Source organism: Heterocephalus glaber, unplaced genomic scaffold, assembly GCF_053883595.1.
Source record: "Heterocephalus glaber isolate CG9 unplaced genomic scaffold, H.glaber_assembly_v1.0 deba00000122, whole genome shotgun sequence".
Lineage (NCBI taxonomy): Eukaryota > Metazoa > Chordata > Mammalia > Rodentia > Bathyergidae > Heterocephalus > Heterocephalus glaber.
In genome coordinates, this window is record NW_028258138.1 from 16,780,866 (window position 1) to 16,797,423 (window position 16,558).

The window sequence follows — 16,558 nt, forward strand, 5'->3', positions numbered from 1 at the left end:
TATTTCCTTCATTTTGCATTCAAGGTTAAATTGCTCAGTAACAGTAATGGATCCCCTAAAATCATAAAGTAAAGAGGAAGCAGAGCCAGCATGCCAGAATTAAACAGGAATTGATCTGAAGGCCCCTCTGTGGATAGAAGCGCAGGGACAGGCCGACCTCCCACACTTAGATAAGGTGCTGGTCAAGCAAGTTGTCAACTCTGTCTCCTCAACTCACAGGGTGGCCTATAGGCCATCAAAGATAAGAAGGCTTTCTGGGCCACTGTTTCCAGTAGCAAGCAACCTAATCCATTGGCCCCAGTGAGCTAAGAAAGCATAATTTTTTATGGATGAGAAAGCCTGGGAAGCACAACATAGGAAATTATTTTTATTAGTACATGGTTGAAATTATTTTTATTAGTATATGGTTGCAGTGCATAATGATTACATTCATTATGGGGAATTAATATAGGTACATAACACATCTGAATTCTTTTTTTATCTCTTTCCCTCTCCTTCCCTCTCTCTACATCTCTTAGTCTCCTTCCCTTTTGCAAAATACCCATATGTTAGTGATTCTGAGCTACAATAGTTCTACTTGCCCTACTGGGTTACCAGTGAACCGCAGTAATGTATAGATAGATCACTGTGAGATCACTTTTAAGATCACTGTAAAGTCATAAATTTTTCTGGTGGGGCAGAAGCTTGGAAATCATCAAACATTACTCTGAATCGTTAGCAAAAATCACTACCAAAATATGTGGATGACTGACTTTCAGTTTCATTTCAATAATTATATTGGGAAGAGAAGTTAAAAACAGCTCCTATATCAATCAGCTAATCAATAACTTGTAACCTGATGGAAGGAAAAATGCAGTAGTAAGTTTAAAATTTCTTATTCTGTGGTCTCATATACCTCCTGCTGACTAAAGCTGTCAGCTTCTACTTCCAGTCCTTATTAAATTAACATCACTACATTAAAAGTAAGTCACTCTGGGAAATAAAATATACCCAGAATGCTATTTTAAATTCACATGACATTTGAAGTCACTTTTTGGTGTAGTCCAGTATTTCATCAAGTATTCACTTTGTGAGGTATTTCAAATTTTATCTTTTGTCACCACCTGGTGGTAGCACATTTTCTCACTTTTTTTTTTCCTGATGTTAATGAAAAATTTCTAAAACAGAAAAACCAGTTAACTTCGTATAGATAGTTAAGTATTAATAGATGCTAAATAGACCTTACATAATACGTATCTGCTGAATGAATGAATAAATGAATGAGTTTTTTGTGTATTGCAATGTCTGATGTTTTTCATTTGAATTGCATGGAGTTTTCAAATTTGGTAATAAAAGTGGTCCACAATAATATCTTGTTCTAGGTAATTTTCTTTTTAGAAAGTAAAATTATTTTTTAGCTTGAGCTAATACAACTATATGATTAAAAATTGGTTGCCTCTCTTGAATTGTTGGTGAAAGTAATTATATTCTTAAAATTTAAATACATTACGTTGCAACATTTAAAAAATCTTTTAAAACATTTTACACACTCCCAATAGGCAGGAGAAAATTTTATGGAAATACATAAAACTTTTGCAAAGTCAGGAGGAACTAATTAGAAAAAAAACAAAAACAGAAACAAAACAAAACAAAACAAACAAACAAAAAGCAAGCTGCATATTATTTGTTGTAGACCATCGCCACCTTGTGGGCTGAGAAAGAGGTGTGATAGACTAGAAATCTGTTAAGGTGGAAATTTTTGATTGCTGGAAAATGACTATTAAAATGAAGTTTAATAATTGTAAACAACATCTAGCATAAATCTTACAGCACATCTGTTAAACCATCAGGAAAGTTAAAATGCCAAGTTATATGTGATTAAAAATTATGATCAGGATCATTTATTTATGAGCTCCCAATTTGGCTATGTTATCTGGGGCAATTTATGTAGCTCTTTTGAGGCTCAATTCTTCTCTTTCAAAGAAAGAGAGTAAATTTTAAACATCACACTTCTTTCAATTCTGCAAATACATGATTTAGGGGCCACAAAAATTTTAAGTCCAAAGGCAATTTACAATAATTTCTCTGTTCTCCATATTAGTTATATTTCTGAGAATATAACCTAATTTCAAAATAGATGATTTCTGTCTACTTTCTCAATTATGATTTTAAAAAATGCCCATTTTTGTCCAGTATGACTTTGTGGACCTATGTTCCCTAAAGCAATACTAAGGACAAACAGCTTTGGTATTTCAAATCCTATGGTATGAAAATATGAATAAAAACCCTTAGGTGGCTATAAAATATGCCCATTAGTAGTTTCTATAGGCAATGTTTACACTGAAACAATTCCAGCAGCTCCTTTGTATCACCAGATTCCCTCGATTCATGGCTACCTGTTGAATTCTTACTTTAGTATAGGCTTTATGAGAATTATGAATACAGTATTAGCCCTGTAATATACGAATCAGCAAAACAAACACAACCATCTAGAGTTTAAATGGAAATTGGCACTTTCATCTTTATCACTTTAAAGTGCACACAACCTTTTTTTTTTTAGGAAGTCTCTCTGTTCAGAGAGGACAAGGCAACTTTTACAAAGTCAAACTTCATTGTGAATAGAGTTTTATATTAACTATTTTAAATGTTGTTAGGTCATCTCTTCAAATCAAAAAGTTGGCTAAAGTCTATAAACTAAAGCATATTAATATTAATGTTCACATAAGTCCATCTGTATTTTATTAAAAAAATCAGAAATGTGGGGAATAAAAAAGAACAGTATGTGATGTTCTGGATGCACGTTCAAATCAAGGAGCAAAAATTGTGGAAGTATGAGAGTGTAAAGCTACAAGAACTTGATGTGACATCATTTTTACTAGTGGCATGAATAAATTCAACACTTATCATCTTATTTCTAAATTGATGTGATTTTTTGATTCATATTTTGATTATAAATATCCATATATGCTATATGGAGGTATTGTGTAATACTGCAAACACCTGAAGAGTGCTGATCTACAGAAAGAGTAAATGGATTAGATGTTCTGAGTGTGGAGTTTTTCAGTTTAGTAATTGGCAACTTCTGCATCTATGTCTCTGTTGAAGTGATTAAAACAGAATCATTTCCCAGAACTACAGGTGCACAACAGATTGGAATCATTATGCAAAAGAACAGAAATCTGGAGAGAAACACAGAGAATAAAAAAGCCATGTTCCTGGCAATCCTTTTGCCTTTAACTCACTGATTTTTTTTCAGTTCTTTTTGGATATACAACATGAACTATGAAAAAGTTATAATGGATTTGAAGTAACCCATTCAAGATTAGAAATGTATGCCTTGAATTAATAAACTTCCAGTAAGAATACACTGAGGAGAGACATAGACTCAAGGCCAAACCTGCATTAATGTATTTTAAAAAGCTAAAGTTACTATAGAGGCATGAACAGACTGGAATACATTACATGATTTTTTTAAATTGCACATTTTCTGACTCTTCTAAATTTCTCTTCCTGCCCCAATTCAAGGGAAGCACATTTGCTGTCGCTGATCTGGTAAGTATCTAGGCCCTTGGGCCATTTCAAATATCTGATATCTCCATGTCACAGCCAGTCTGCTCATCATGCTCTATGTTCTGAGCCCTTTCCTAAGCAAGCAGTTTGAAAATATACTGATGACTTTGCCATTATATTTTTATGATTTGGTAGTCAATATTCCTGTGAATCTAAACTGACTTTACTCAAACTTTCTCCCAAGTGTCTAACCTTTCTCCTTGCTAGAAAGTGTGAAATGAAATGGAAATAATAGAAAACAAAATATGGAAGAACTATTGTAAACAAAATTTAAAAACTAAAAGTCTCCAGACCAACCTGGGGAGCAGGGATGTTCAGATGTTTGGGGAAGGCCACTGACAAAGCAGAGAGATGATGTAATCCTCTTAGTTAAAAAAAAAAAAAAAACAAAAAAAAACGAAGAGAAAGAGGCTGGGCAATGTACAACCAAATCGGCCACTCATGTGTGCAGAGGTCAATGGTAATTTTAAAGAAGAAATGGAATGTAGTGAGGGAGGGATGTAAAGGAAAGACTTGAACGGAGGTAGCAGAAACAGTATAAAAATGTCACATGTTGGGCAAGTGGAAAGGCAAATGAAAGAGACAAACTGATAAAACTGATAAGGCAGATAGCTGAAGGAGCTGTTAAAATATATCAAAGTCTTGAGTTGATCATTCAACTTTTAACTATGAATGTGCTCTTAGGAAACCAAAACTACATTTAAAACATCCCCCACTGTGAAGGTGTGAGGACCGGGGGCGTTACTAAGCTATTTGGAGGGTGAAGTTTTTATGTCTGACCGTCATTCTTTCCCCTTTGATCTTTCCTGAAGAGTGGGAAGCAAAGTTTTTGTTTTTCAAGTAAGCAGTCTAGAACACTGAGAGAAAGAAGTTGGAAGGAATCCTGATAGAAAAGTTTGGAGGAGGGATGCGTTGGAGTGCTCTGGGGGACGTTCCGGCTGGGACCAAAGTCCCCGGGAGCCTGCGGGAGCCGGGGCCTGGGGGGGGGGGGGGGCAGAGCCCGGGGAGCGCGCGGAAGTGGGAGTGCGCGCCACTCTGCCCCGGGACTTGGGCGGTCTTTCTCACCATTGTCCCTCTGGCTTTCCGCCAGTGAGAGCATTGTGAAACATTTCCTTCCTCCGGGTCATGGAGTCCCTCCCTTTTTCTATGGAATGGCCGCTTGGCTTTTTCTTAGGGACCTGGGAGTTGAAGGGCTGAGCCTTTGCGCTTTCGTAACACTGATGCAGCCTCTTCCCTTCCTGGTAGGAAGAGGAGGGAGGGGTTGGGGAAGGAAACCGATTCCCTCCTTTCTCCGCTGCGCCCTGTCTGGCTGCACCCAGGATCGCCACGGGCCCCGGAGTAGGAAAGCGGGGTTCCTAGGCTTTGCTGCCCGTCCGGCCTAAGGCCTGCAGTGTGGAAGAACACGGGCTGGGGAGTAGTGGGTTGTTTCGAATGAAGAAGAGAAAGCGCAGTTCCCTCCTCCGGCTCTAGGGACTGAACCCCGTTCCAGATCACCTATTCCGGAAACGTAACCCCCAGAGAGGTCCCAAGGGGCGGGGAACGAAGGCCAAGGCAAACACGTTTTAAAATCCAGAGCCTGGGAAGCGTCCCCTGGTCCCTCACCTTGACCTGGGAATTCTAGGGGGAAGCACAGACCCAACCACGCCTTCCTCAAGAAAAGTTGAGACAGAGAGCGAGCTCGCTGCAGCAAAGAGAGGAGCTCATGGTGGGCTAGGGAGCTGAAGAGGTGGCGAGAGGTATTCGAGCAAGGGCAGCCTTGGCTCTTCTCCCAGACTGGGAATAAAGGACCAGGCGGGAAGAAAGGGAAACTCGGGGGCAGCTCTGGGACAGGGAAATCTTGGTGAAGCGACTCAACTCTTCACTTTTACTCTCGCCCTGGGAACCCAACCCAGAGCGGGAACAGCATTCCCACTCCGGCGGGGCGGCGGGAAAGCAGGGTGGTCCGGGAAGTCGGCAGGGCAGAGGCACGACGGCAGGGAGCACCTTCTCCCCGGAGCTGCCTGGCTGTGCACAAGTGCCATTCCCAGCGCCCCTTCTGCGTCTTCCGGCCCCAGATAGACGAGCCGTGGCGCGAAGCCAGCGCGGAGGAGGCCGCCCCCTCCCCCGCCGAGGCCCGCGGCGCAGAGCGGGGTTTAGCCGCGACTGAGCTCAGGGGCGGCGTCTCTGGGAGGGAAAGGCGGCCAAGCGGGAGGAGGGGCTCTACAGCCTGGGTACTATAAAGGGGCAGCCCGGGCTGCCCGGTTCTTGCACTCGCTGGAAAGCGGCTCTGAGCTAGGCGCTGTTGCAAAGCCAATGCGCACTGCCGGGCGGAGAGGGTAGAGTCCTTCTCTGAGCGAGCAGCACCGCATCCCAGGCGGACGACGAAGAGTGGCGCCGGGCTCCGATCTTCGAATTGCCCCGAGCCCCCGAGGGCTTCTGGTTCCCTCAGCGCCTGCCGTGCGGTGCCTCCAACTCTGCGCTGGAAGAAAACCTTCCCGCGCGCCCAGCAGAACCCCAGAGCCTGCGAAGTGACTGAGAGAGCTTCAGCTGCTGCTAGTGCTGCGCGTACTTTCCAAAAGTAATAGTAATTGTTAACTTCAACTATCCCGAGAGACGCCAGAGAAGCCTGCTCTTCTGACCCGAACAAAAGCTCTCCGTCGCTGGGCGCGCTGGGGCGCACGGGGTCACCCCGGGCTCCGGTGCAGCGAGCAGACCCTGTTGGGAACCGAAGGCGCACGCTGGACGGCGATATGGGAAGAGCGGAGCGGCCCCCGAGGTCTCCGAGCTCCCAGCCTACACCCTGGTTGCTGTTACTTCTCGCGGCGACCCCAGTACTGCTGACGGTGCCCGGTGCTCTCGGGCGCCCTGCCGAGGACGAGGAGCTCGTGCTGCCAGCCTTGGAGCGCGCCCCGGGACAGGAGACCACACGCCTCCGCCTGGACGCCTTTGGCCGGCAGTTGCACCTGGAACTGCAGCCCGACCACGGTTTCTTGGCTCCTGGCTTCACGCTCCAGACTGTGGGGCGCAAACCTGAGCCCGAGGCGCACCGTTTGGACCCTACGGGCGACCTGGCGCAGTGCTTTTACTCCGGCACGGTGAATGGTGACCCCAGCTCAGCAGCCGCTCTCAGCCTCTGCGAGGGCGTGCGCGGCGCCTTCTACCTGCAGGGCGAAGAGTTCTTCATCCAGCCCGCGCCTGCCGCTGCTACCGAGCGCCTCACCCCCTCCGCCGCCAAGGAGGAGACTCAGGCGCTGCCTCAGTTCCATCTCGTGCGGCGAAGGCGGCGGGGCGGCGGCGGCTCCAAGTGCGGAGTCCTGGACGCCGAGACCCTGCCCGCGAGGGGTGCAGACCGAGACGGGGAGGACGCAGGGGCGCAGAGGCCACTGCGGGACCCGGCGCTGCCACGCGCGGGGCAACCAACAGGTAGAAAGTTTCCCTTGTTGGTCTCTCCATTCATCCCCCTGCCCCCATTTTCCCTCTCCGATGTTCATGGAGGTCAGAGTCCAGCTCGCAGCCAGGAAAATCGATCTGTTTGAGATGGTGTACTCACGAGTGAGTTTAACTCCTGCTGGAAGATTTAATTTCATTTGCCCAAATAATGAATCACCAAGATTTTCTGCAGAGTAAGGCGAAGTATTTCGACTGAGAATAGAGTTTGTAACCCGATTCTTTACATCTTAGCCAAGTGTGAGCGCACATGACTTCTTTGCATTCCTTTACTTTCTTTTTAATGATTTCGTGTGCGCTCTTTGGCTCGGTTGCAGCTTCGCGCTGAGTTTTGTAACCGCTGTCCGTGCGTGCGTGGGCCCAGCGTTCAGAGGAGGGCGGAGTTGGAGAGGGGAGGGGACCACAGTGACCTCCGAGTGTGCCTGCAAGCCTGGGCGACTGCGCTACCATCTGTTCCTTGGACTTCTGTTTCCCCCCTTAAAGGCCTGAACTGGACGGCTGGGGGCAGCGGGGGACCTCTCTAGAACCTGCTTGGGAGGTCTTTGCGCGTCTTGCCCCGCCTGCGCGCCCTCCTACCCGCCTCCCGGTTTGCGCCCCCCCCCCCCCCCCCGCGGCCATCCTTCGGCTCAAGTACTGTTGACTGTCACCCGCGGAAGATTTTCTGGTATGCCTCTGACTTGTGTGCGAGGCCTGCCATCCAGTTCTTTTCATTTTATTACTAAGGAACTTTAAAAAAAAAAAAACAAAAAAAAAACTTTCTCACGTCCTTGTTTTAAAATTCCCCAGTGGAGAACTTTCCTGGGGGTTGTTCTCCACGTCAGTAGCCCGAGGGCTCTTTTCCAAATAATCAACCTTGGCTGGAGGCGTGAACTTATCTCCCTGGGGCAGTGAGAGTGAGCCAGCGGGCTGCTGAGCAGAGTGGGTGGTCCTTGTGCCCGGAATTGGCCAGAGCAGAGCACCCCAGGGACCCCTGGAATGAGAGCTGAGCAGTGCAGGCTGAAATCCCCTCAGGCCCCGCCCCTTGGCCGCAGCCCCAGCCCTGCCCCAGGCCTTCCACGTGGAGCTCGATGATCTCATTCAGGATTTGAGTTCTGGCCTCCTGAGTGAGAGAGTGACTCAGGGCCCCCTGCCTGCTGCTCTTGCTCCAAGTTTTTACTACAGCTGAGTAGTATGATGTGCATACTGCCTCGTGCAGATTGTAGAATTTGAAAGAAGACAAAAGAAATCCTGCTCACCCACTTAAAAAAACAGAGCTCCTAGCAGCACATGGTCTTTTTTCATTTCAAACAAAAGACAAAACTTTTAAAAAATAACCATTTCCGGTAAAAAGAGATGCAACTATTTTTGTTAGTGTTAATCAGGTATATTTTGGTTTCATTTGCTTTGACTCATCTGGCTTTCCTTATGTACTCAGGGAAGGTAACTCTTCTTGGAGAAACTGCCAGTGAACAAACTGTCTCTTGTTTCTTGACAGGAACTGGAAGTGTAAGAAAGAAGCGATTTGTGTCCAGCCCTCGCTATGTGGAAACCATGCTTGTGGCAGACCAGTCAATGGCTGAGTTCCATGGCAGTGGTCTAAAGCATTACCTTCTCACCCTGTTCTCGGTGGCAGCCAGGCTGTACAAACACCCCAGTATTAGGAATTCAGTTAGCCTGGTGGTAGTGAAGATTTTGGTTATCTATGAGGAGCAGAAGGGACCAGAGGTGACCTCCAATGCTGCCTTCACTCTGCGGAACTTCTGCAATTGGCAAAAGCAGCACAATCCTCCCAGTGACCGCGATGCAGAGCACTATGACACAGCGATTCTTTTCACCAGACAGGTAAGAACAAGATGGTACCACTCAGCATATTGTCCTCTTAAGAGTTAGCATGGTACCAAACAAAATGCATACAAGGCATTTCAGCAATGTTTTCAGAAAGCTTACATGTTCTATCTTATTTAATTCTACTGTAACTTTAGTATCTCAAGTCGCGCAGTTCTATTTTGAAAGACTAGTAAAAGTCTTGATTAAAATCACATAGGTTCATCCTAGCTCAACAGTAATGAATGTAGCTGGGGATTTAGCTCAGTGGTTTCTCGGCCTGCCTCGAAAGCACAAGGACCTGAGTTCGATCTCTGGTACCACAAAAATAATAATAACAAAAATAATAATGAATGTAGATGCTCCAAAACATATGTGAAGACACATTCTGCTGAGAAGTTAACTTCCGAAGCTCAGACCGTTCTTAATAATAAAGATTTACTGTTACTTTTTGTAGGACCTATGTGGGGCCCAGACATGCGATACTCTTGGGATGGCAGATGTTGGAACTGTGTGTGATCCTAGCAGAAGCTGCTCAGTCATAGAAGATGATGGTTTACAAGCTGCCTTCACCACAGCCCATGAGTTAGGCAAGTCCATTTTTCAGAGTACAAATGAAGCCAAATTCATGGACTGTAATTGATAAAACAATGTATTAGAGAGGTAGAGTTTGTAGATTATATTGCTATTTTACATACCAGTGCATCTTAGAAACTATGGGAAATACTTTCCACTATTTCAAACATCTTTGTCAGAATAAAAATAAAAAAGTATGAGCTATGTACAGTTGTAAATCTGCAAGTTCCTTTACACACTTGGAAAGTAGACATTATATCTGAAATAGATTGTTTCTTAAATATATTTCTTTATATAGAGATATCACTTTGAGACAAATGAATCTCAGTCAAGAGGGAAGAAAAAATACTACAAATGACCTGTGTTTTAATGAGAGTTTTGGACTGCTTCCTAGGCCACGTGTTTAACATGCCACATGATGATGCAAAGCAGTGTGCCAGCCTGAATGTCATGAGCCAGGATTCCCACATGATGGCCTCAATGCTTTCCAGTTTGGACCGAAGCCAGCCGTGGTCTCCTTGCAGTGCCTACATGATCACATCATTTCTGGATAACGGTCATGGTGAGGCTCAAGCTCTCTCTACATAGTGCCCAGCTTTTCTTGGATAGTGTTCTAGTTTCATGAATGAACTCTTTTATCTTTCGCTTCTCATATTTTTCCTCTTTCAAATTTGCTTTCCACAGTGAGATCGTAAATATTTAGGTCCTAATTTCCAGTGCAAGGTAGTGCTTCTTGTTGAGTAGCTCCCAAAGTCCGTTCATTCACATTTTGAGCAGAACAGTAACTTCCTGTCATTGTTCAGCCAGAAATACTTTATTGAGAATAATGACTGAAAGCTAAATTCCCTTTGTTCTCTCAAACTATGCAGCTTTCAAACGACTTTGCTATACGTGGTCTTCTATGTTGAATATTTTGCAAAACCACGCTATAAACCTTGCATGCTTTCATTAACAAATTACTGATACTGGCTGGCATTTCCTTTGCAGGGGAATGTTTGATGGACAAGCCACAGAATTCCATACAGCTGCCGTCTGATCTCCCTGGGACCCTGTATGATGCCAATCGGCAGTGCCAGTTCACATTTGGGGAGGAGTCCAAACACTGTCCTGATGCGGCCAGCACATGTGCCACTCTGTGGTGCACCGGCACCTCTGGCGGGCTGCTGGTGTGCCAAACCAAACACTTCCCGTGGGCCGATGGCACCAGCTGTGGAGAAGGGAAGTGGTGTGTCAATAGCAAGTGTGTGAACAAGACTGACAAGAAACACTTTGATGTGAGTTTCTCTGCTGAGACACATTTGCATCCCTTTATAATTCAGAATTAGAAAAAACAGTGATGTGAAAAAGATTTTTTAGCAAGTCAAATATCAACATTGCTTAATTTTATAATTGATTTTTTGTTGTTGTTCCTTGGGGGTTTTTTTCTTTTTCTTTTTTTTTTCTTAGGTGGTCTCTTTGGATAATTCTAACATTGATGATTTGTGTCTCCATTTAGACTCCTGTTCATGGAAGCTGGGGACCATGGGGACCCTGGGGAGACTGCTCCAGAACCTGCGGTGGAGGAGTTCAGTATACAATGAGGGAATGTGACAACCCTGTCCCAAAGAATGGGGGGAAGTACTGTGAAGGCAAACGAGTGCGCTACAGGTCATGCAACATCGAGGACTGTCCAGATAATGATGGTAGGTTCCAACAGACTTGCACTTTGAGAAAGTGGAGGAAAGAAGCTGAGCCCACAACAGAAACTGTTGGTCAGAAACTGATAATCTCATCATATCACTCTCTTTCCAGGAAAAACCTTTAGAGAAGAGCAGTGTGAGGCACACAATGAATTTTCAAAAGCTTCCTTTGGGAGTGGACCTGCAGTGGAGTGGATGCCCAAGTATGCTGGCGTCTCACCAAAGGACAGATGCAAGCTCATCTGTCAGGCCAAAGGCATTGGCTACTTCTTTGTTTTACAGCCCAAGGTAGATATTTTATACTTACTTTTTGCCTAAGAACCAAGGCCTTGGCTTGCCACCTTTTCATGCTACCTTTGCTTTGCTTCCTTTACTCTGTATATTGATATGTGCTAAATTTTAAATTCTGACATCTGTTCTTTTAAATGTAGTAGCAACTACCTGCTCTATGTTACTATTGTTTCAAGTTACAAATGAAGTTTGAATCCACCACTTAAGATTTTTCCAGTTGCTTACTATTACTCCTTTATGTAGAGAGAAATGCCCTTTGAAAAATCAAGTGCTTCTATTTATTACTAGGTTTCACATACAACTGTGGTTAGATAAATTATATATTAACATAGCAACCAGTGGTTTTGAAAAATAGTTTAGGCATGGTCCAAAGTACTTGTTACTGACTAACCATCAGTAGTATGTGCAAACATGCTTTTCAAAAGCAAGTCTGAGCACTGATAATTCATATACTTGAGCATATATATTGAACAAGAAGCGCATTCCTGAAAGGCTAAATTTGGCTCTGAAGAAGAAAATGGAATTTAATTTGGTCGAGATTATCATGTATCATTAACATTGTAGGCTATAAAAATATTCCCAAGTTACAGATTCAACATTTAGTTATCTATAAAGCACCTTCTATTGGCAGATATGCCCTGAGGCACTGAGGATACAGCAGTAAACAAATTGACAAAGCACTCTATGTTCATTGACTTTATAGTGAAGATAAGTCAATAAACCAATGATCAAAAATTTATACTTTTTTCAGATTTCTATCTATACTAGTGGAAATAAAAAGCCAAAGAGAAGGGAAGTGTGTGACATGTTTGAAGAACGCTATTTTTAATTAGCCTGGTCCAGAAAAGAGAGGGAAATGTTTACAATTATTATAGCATCATTTCCTTTCCTATTAGTGAGTAACATGGGATCCTTGTTGCTCTCTTTTCAGGTTGTAGATGGTACCCCATGTAGTCCAGACTCCACTTCCGTCTGTGTGCAAGGACAGTGTGTAAAGGCTGGTTGTGATCGCATCATAGATTCCAAAAAGAAGTTTGACAAATGTGGTATCTGTGGAGGAAATGGGTCTACGTGCAAGAAAATATCAGGATCAGTTACTAGTGCCAAGTAAGTTGTAAAATGTATACCCTCTGAGATCTTATAATCTAGATGTACAATCTTACAGAATTGGGAGAAATGCATTATAAATAACTACATGTTTTTAAGATAAGTAAGTAATTAGCCAGTGAATGAAAACATGTCTATTTTTCTTGCCTGCAGACCTGGGTATCATGATGTTGTTACAATTCCCACTGGAGCCACAAACATCGAAGTGAAACAGCGGAATCAGAGGGGCTCCAGAGACAATGGCAGCTTTCTTGCTATCAGAGCTGCCGATGGCACCTATATCCTGAATGGCGACTTCACTTTGTCCACTTTAGAGCAAGACATTACTTACAAAGGTGTTGTGTTAAGGTACAGCGGCTCTTCCGCAGCATTGGAAAGAATTCGCAGCTTTAGCCCCCTCAAGGAGCCCCTAACCATCCAGGTTCTTACCGTGGGCAATGCACTCCGGCCCAAAATTAAATACACCTATTTTGTGAAAAAGAAGAAGGAATCGTTCAATGCTATCCCCACTTTCTCAGAATGGGTCATTGAAGAGTGGAGCGAATGTTCCAAGTCATGTGGATCGGGTTGGCAGAGAAGACTGGTAGAATGCAAAGACATTAATGGGCAGCCTGCTTCCGAGTGTGCCAAGGAGGTGAAGCCAGCCAGCACCAGACCTTGTGCAGACACACCTTGCCCACGCTGGCAGCTCGGGGACTGGTCACCGTGTTCTAAGACTTGTGGGAAGGGTTACAAAAAGAGAACCTTGAAGTGTCTGTCCCATGATGGAGGTGTGTTGTCTCATGAGAGTTGTGATCCTTTAAAGAAACCCAAGCATTATATTGACTTTTGCACGACAGCAGAGTGCAGTTAAGGAGTGTCAGTTTTGAGGAAAAGGCAGTGTGGAAGGGCTGGTGCACTGAAATCAAAGAGTCCTGGAGGGATCCCATATATCCTGCCAGTAACCAGTGAGGTGTGTCGATGAGGTTCAGGTGGAGAGTTAGAAAAGAAGTTAGATCATGAGAATATTTTACCAGTTACAAATTTGATAGGGTAGTTATTGAATATTAACCCCTGAGCAATGCTAAAGCCACAGGGTATTATTATTTGTTTTGTTACATCTATTACAGAAACAGTTGTCAAAATATTTCAGGAATATTGCAAGCCCTGTTTCCTGGTACTGATTAAATGCTTTGAGTCATGGAGTTTGGGAAAGGTAAATCAGAAGAAAGATGAGACTTTAAGACATGGCTTACTTTACCTCACTAAAACTGGGGAGAGTACAGATAGGATCTTTGATCAGCACTGTGTATGGCACAGAATGTTTATAAATTTTAAGAGTCCAGAGGAAAAGGTTCAGCTACATGAAATTACTCATGGTTCCTTCACCTTCTTGTGTCATCTCAGGCTCCATTTGTGTAGTTCATTTGGATGTTTATAAAAGTATGTCATGTCTACAAAGGTGAAACAAGAAAAGAAAAAGCAGCATAATACTGAGAGCTGGTGAAAACTGAAGGAGACATTGGTACCCATTGGTACCTCCAACCTACCCTCTCTCCATATGTAAGCCAACTTTGGGAATGCAGATGTACGGAAACAATCTGTGTCTCAAGAAAGCGAGTAAGATCACACAAAAAGGATGTAAAGCCTCAATAAGCATGAGCTGTGTAGAGCAGGAACCCATGAGGGAACATTGAGATCGCTTGTCTGGTAGTGAGGAGGTTGTGGAGGGGTAGCAGGTCCATTCCTGGCAGCTGATCCAGCCGTCATATCCTGGTGAGTGTCTGTTCAGCTCTTCTACTGAGAGGGAATATGACTTTTTCCATATGTATGTAGTAAAATAGGTTACTATAAATTGCATGTACTTTATAAGTATTGGTTTGTGTGTTCCTTCTAAGAAGGACTATAGTTTGTAATAAATGCCTATAATAACATATTTATTTTTATACATTTATTTCTAATGATAAAACTTTAAATTATATCGCTTTTGTTAAAGTGCATATAAAATAGAGTATTTATACAATATATGTTACTAGAAATAATAAAAGGACACTTTTGAATGTGTATGTCTATTTTCTGAAGTGGGATTTGACTCCTGGGATGGAAATCTTAAGAACAACCGTTGAATCTGAAGACAAGTTTTTCTTAATTTCTTTGGAAATAAGATTGAGTTCCAATGAAATATATTTCATGTATCTTTCATTTATAGAAGTACTAATAAAAAGAATTTATGATAGTTTTACTGATGTTTGTTACTAATATATTTAATAGTATACATCAGTGCCTGGAGCTGGTAAAGTTCTGTAGCGACCCAGTTAGTAAATATTTAAGGCTTTGTGGGCTGTACTATTTCTGTCACAACTACTCCACATTGCTTTTGTAGACATGAAAGCAGTCATCATATGTAAATGAAAGGGTGTGGCTGTGTTCTAATAAAACTATTTACAAAAATAAATGGTGGGCCAGATTTGTTCTGTGGGACTAGTTTGCCAATGAAAAATGGTTGGGTTATGGATGCACTTCATATTTTTATCTATTCCTTAGTTATAGCATGGCTGTACAATTACATAAAAGTAAGCTAATAGGCAGAAAACAATGCCTCAAATCACATTCAAGACAGACATGGTAAACCAAATCCTCCAGATGTTTCCCCTGCGCATTAGGAATACTTGGGGTATGTTAAAAAGACCAAGGTTCTGAGTACTCTGTAAATTGTATTTTCAATACAAAAGGGTACATCAGTGACAAAAGTTCAGGTTGCTTTTATGTTCATCAACAGATGAAAGGATAAAGAAAATTATTTACATACAGTGGAGTACTTCTGACCCATAAAGATAAATGTGTCATCTGTAGGAAATGGATCCACCTTAAGACTATAATGTTATGTGAGGTAAGTCAGGCACACAAGCTCGAATATGGCATTGTTTCTCTTATATGAGAAACCCAAGTTGTAAAGAGCAAAATAAAAGATAGATAATGGGATGTAAAGAGATAGATGGTTCTCAAAGGGGAAGGGGATGAAAAGATGGAAGGGAAAGAGGAGAGAAGGGGTGAAAAGGAATGAAGATGTGTTATGTACATGTACCAACTCCACACAAGTAATGCAAAGGTCCTAATAAAAATAAATAGAATAAAAACTTAAAAGTGCAGGCTGCTTCCAAAATAACTACAGAGCTTTCAGGAAATAGTTTATTTACCAGAACACAGATTATATGGTTAACCACAGTCATTTTCAACTTTACATTTTCATCCTTTTTTCTATCCTTTGAATGCTTCTTTTCTCGTTTTGTATAGTAATATGGTAACTTCAGCTTCAGATGATAATTTCTATTTCACTCTCAGTTATTCAGTGTATTCCCCTGAGAAATTAATCCTAGATGATTCTCAGGCATCAGGTGTACGGGAGCCAAGAGTTGGGTGGGGGAGGAGACAGTTAACTTTATTTACCTACTAGGTAAAAGTGGTTTTCTCACATTGCAGGAATCAGTGTCTGTCCCATTTTAACACAGAATTTGGCTGTGCTATTCAGCAGCCCAACTTGCCCTGTGCCCCATCAACTCCTAGCGAAATAATTTGCCAACCCTGGTACACTACAAATCCCCATAGTAAATTGCACAGGAAATACACACAAGGGACTCCTTCCTCACTCCACATGCTAACTGAGAACAGAAGAATGGCACATCTTGAATGACAATGCACAATACAAAAAAGTCATTTGTTTTTGTCTTTCCTCATTCACTAACCAATGGTTTTTTTTCCCCTTCTTAAGAGGTTTAGATTGCTTTGATGTATTAAATTAGCAAGCCTAAAATTAAAGACATAAAGAGATGGAAACAGCCCAGAGGTTTTCTGCCATCCTTTTGATTCTCAGTCCAAGATAATGTCAAACAATTTTCTAGTGTTGCCACATTATTTTTTAGCCCTCTACTGGTGAGGTTTGTGTTTTATCACTAGGCTGAGCAGTTTAAGGTTATGTTGGCAGCACAGAGAGTTTAGTTCAAAATTTACATCCTGGTTCTGTGAGAGTGATTAGGCACCTGCTTAAAAGGAAGAAAATTTCTTGTTTGTTTGTTTCTTTTTATTTTGTTTATTTGTTTCTCCATTGCAGGCATAAATGATGAGATGGGACAATGTTGAATATTGATATA

At 42.7% G+C, this 16,558-nt stretch overlaps 1 protein-coding gene across 1 annotated transcript; it reads left to right on the forward strand.

The window, feature by feature from the left end:
• The first annotated feature begins 5,795 nt into the window (after positions 1 to 5,795).
• Adamts1 (ADAM metallopeptidase with thrombospondin type 1 motif 1) lies at positions 5,796 to 14,865 on the forward strand. Its single transcript, XM_004842240.4, has 9 exons — positions 5,796 to 6,951; positions 8,450 to 8,796; positions 9,236 to 9,368; positions 9,749 to 9,916; positions 10,342 to 10,628; positions 10,850 to 11,036; positions 11,146 to 11,321; positions 12,256 to 12,431; positions 12,585 to 14,865. The coding sequence occupies exons 1-9, from the start codon at positions 6,279 to 6,281 to the stop codon at positions 13,282 to 13,284; spliced, it is 2,847 nt and encodes a 948-aa protein (XP_004842297.1). The 5' UTR covers positions 5,796 to 6,278; the 3' UTR covers positions 13,285 to 14,865.
• The last annotated feature ends 1,693 nt before the right edge of the window (positions 14,866 to 16,558 follow it).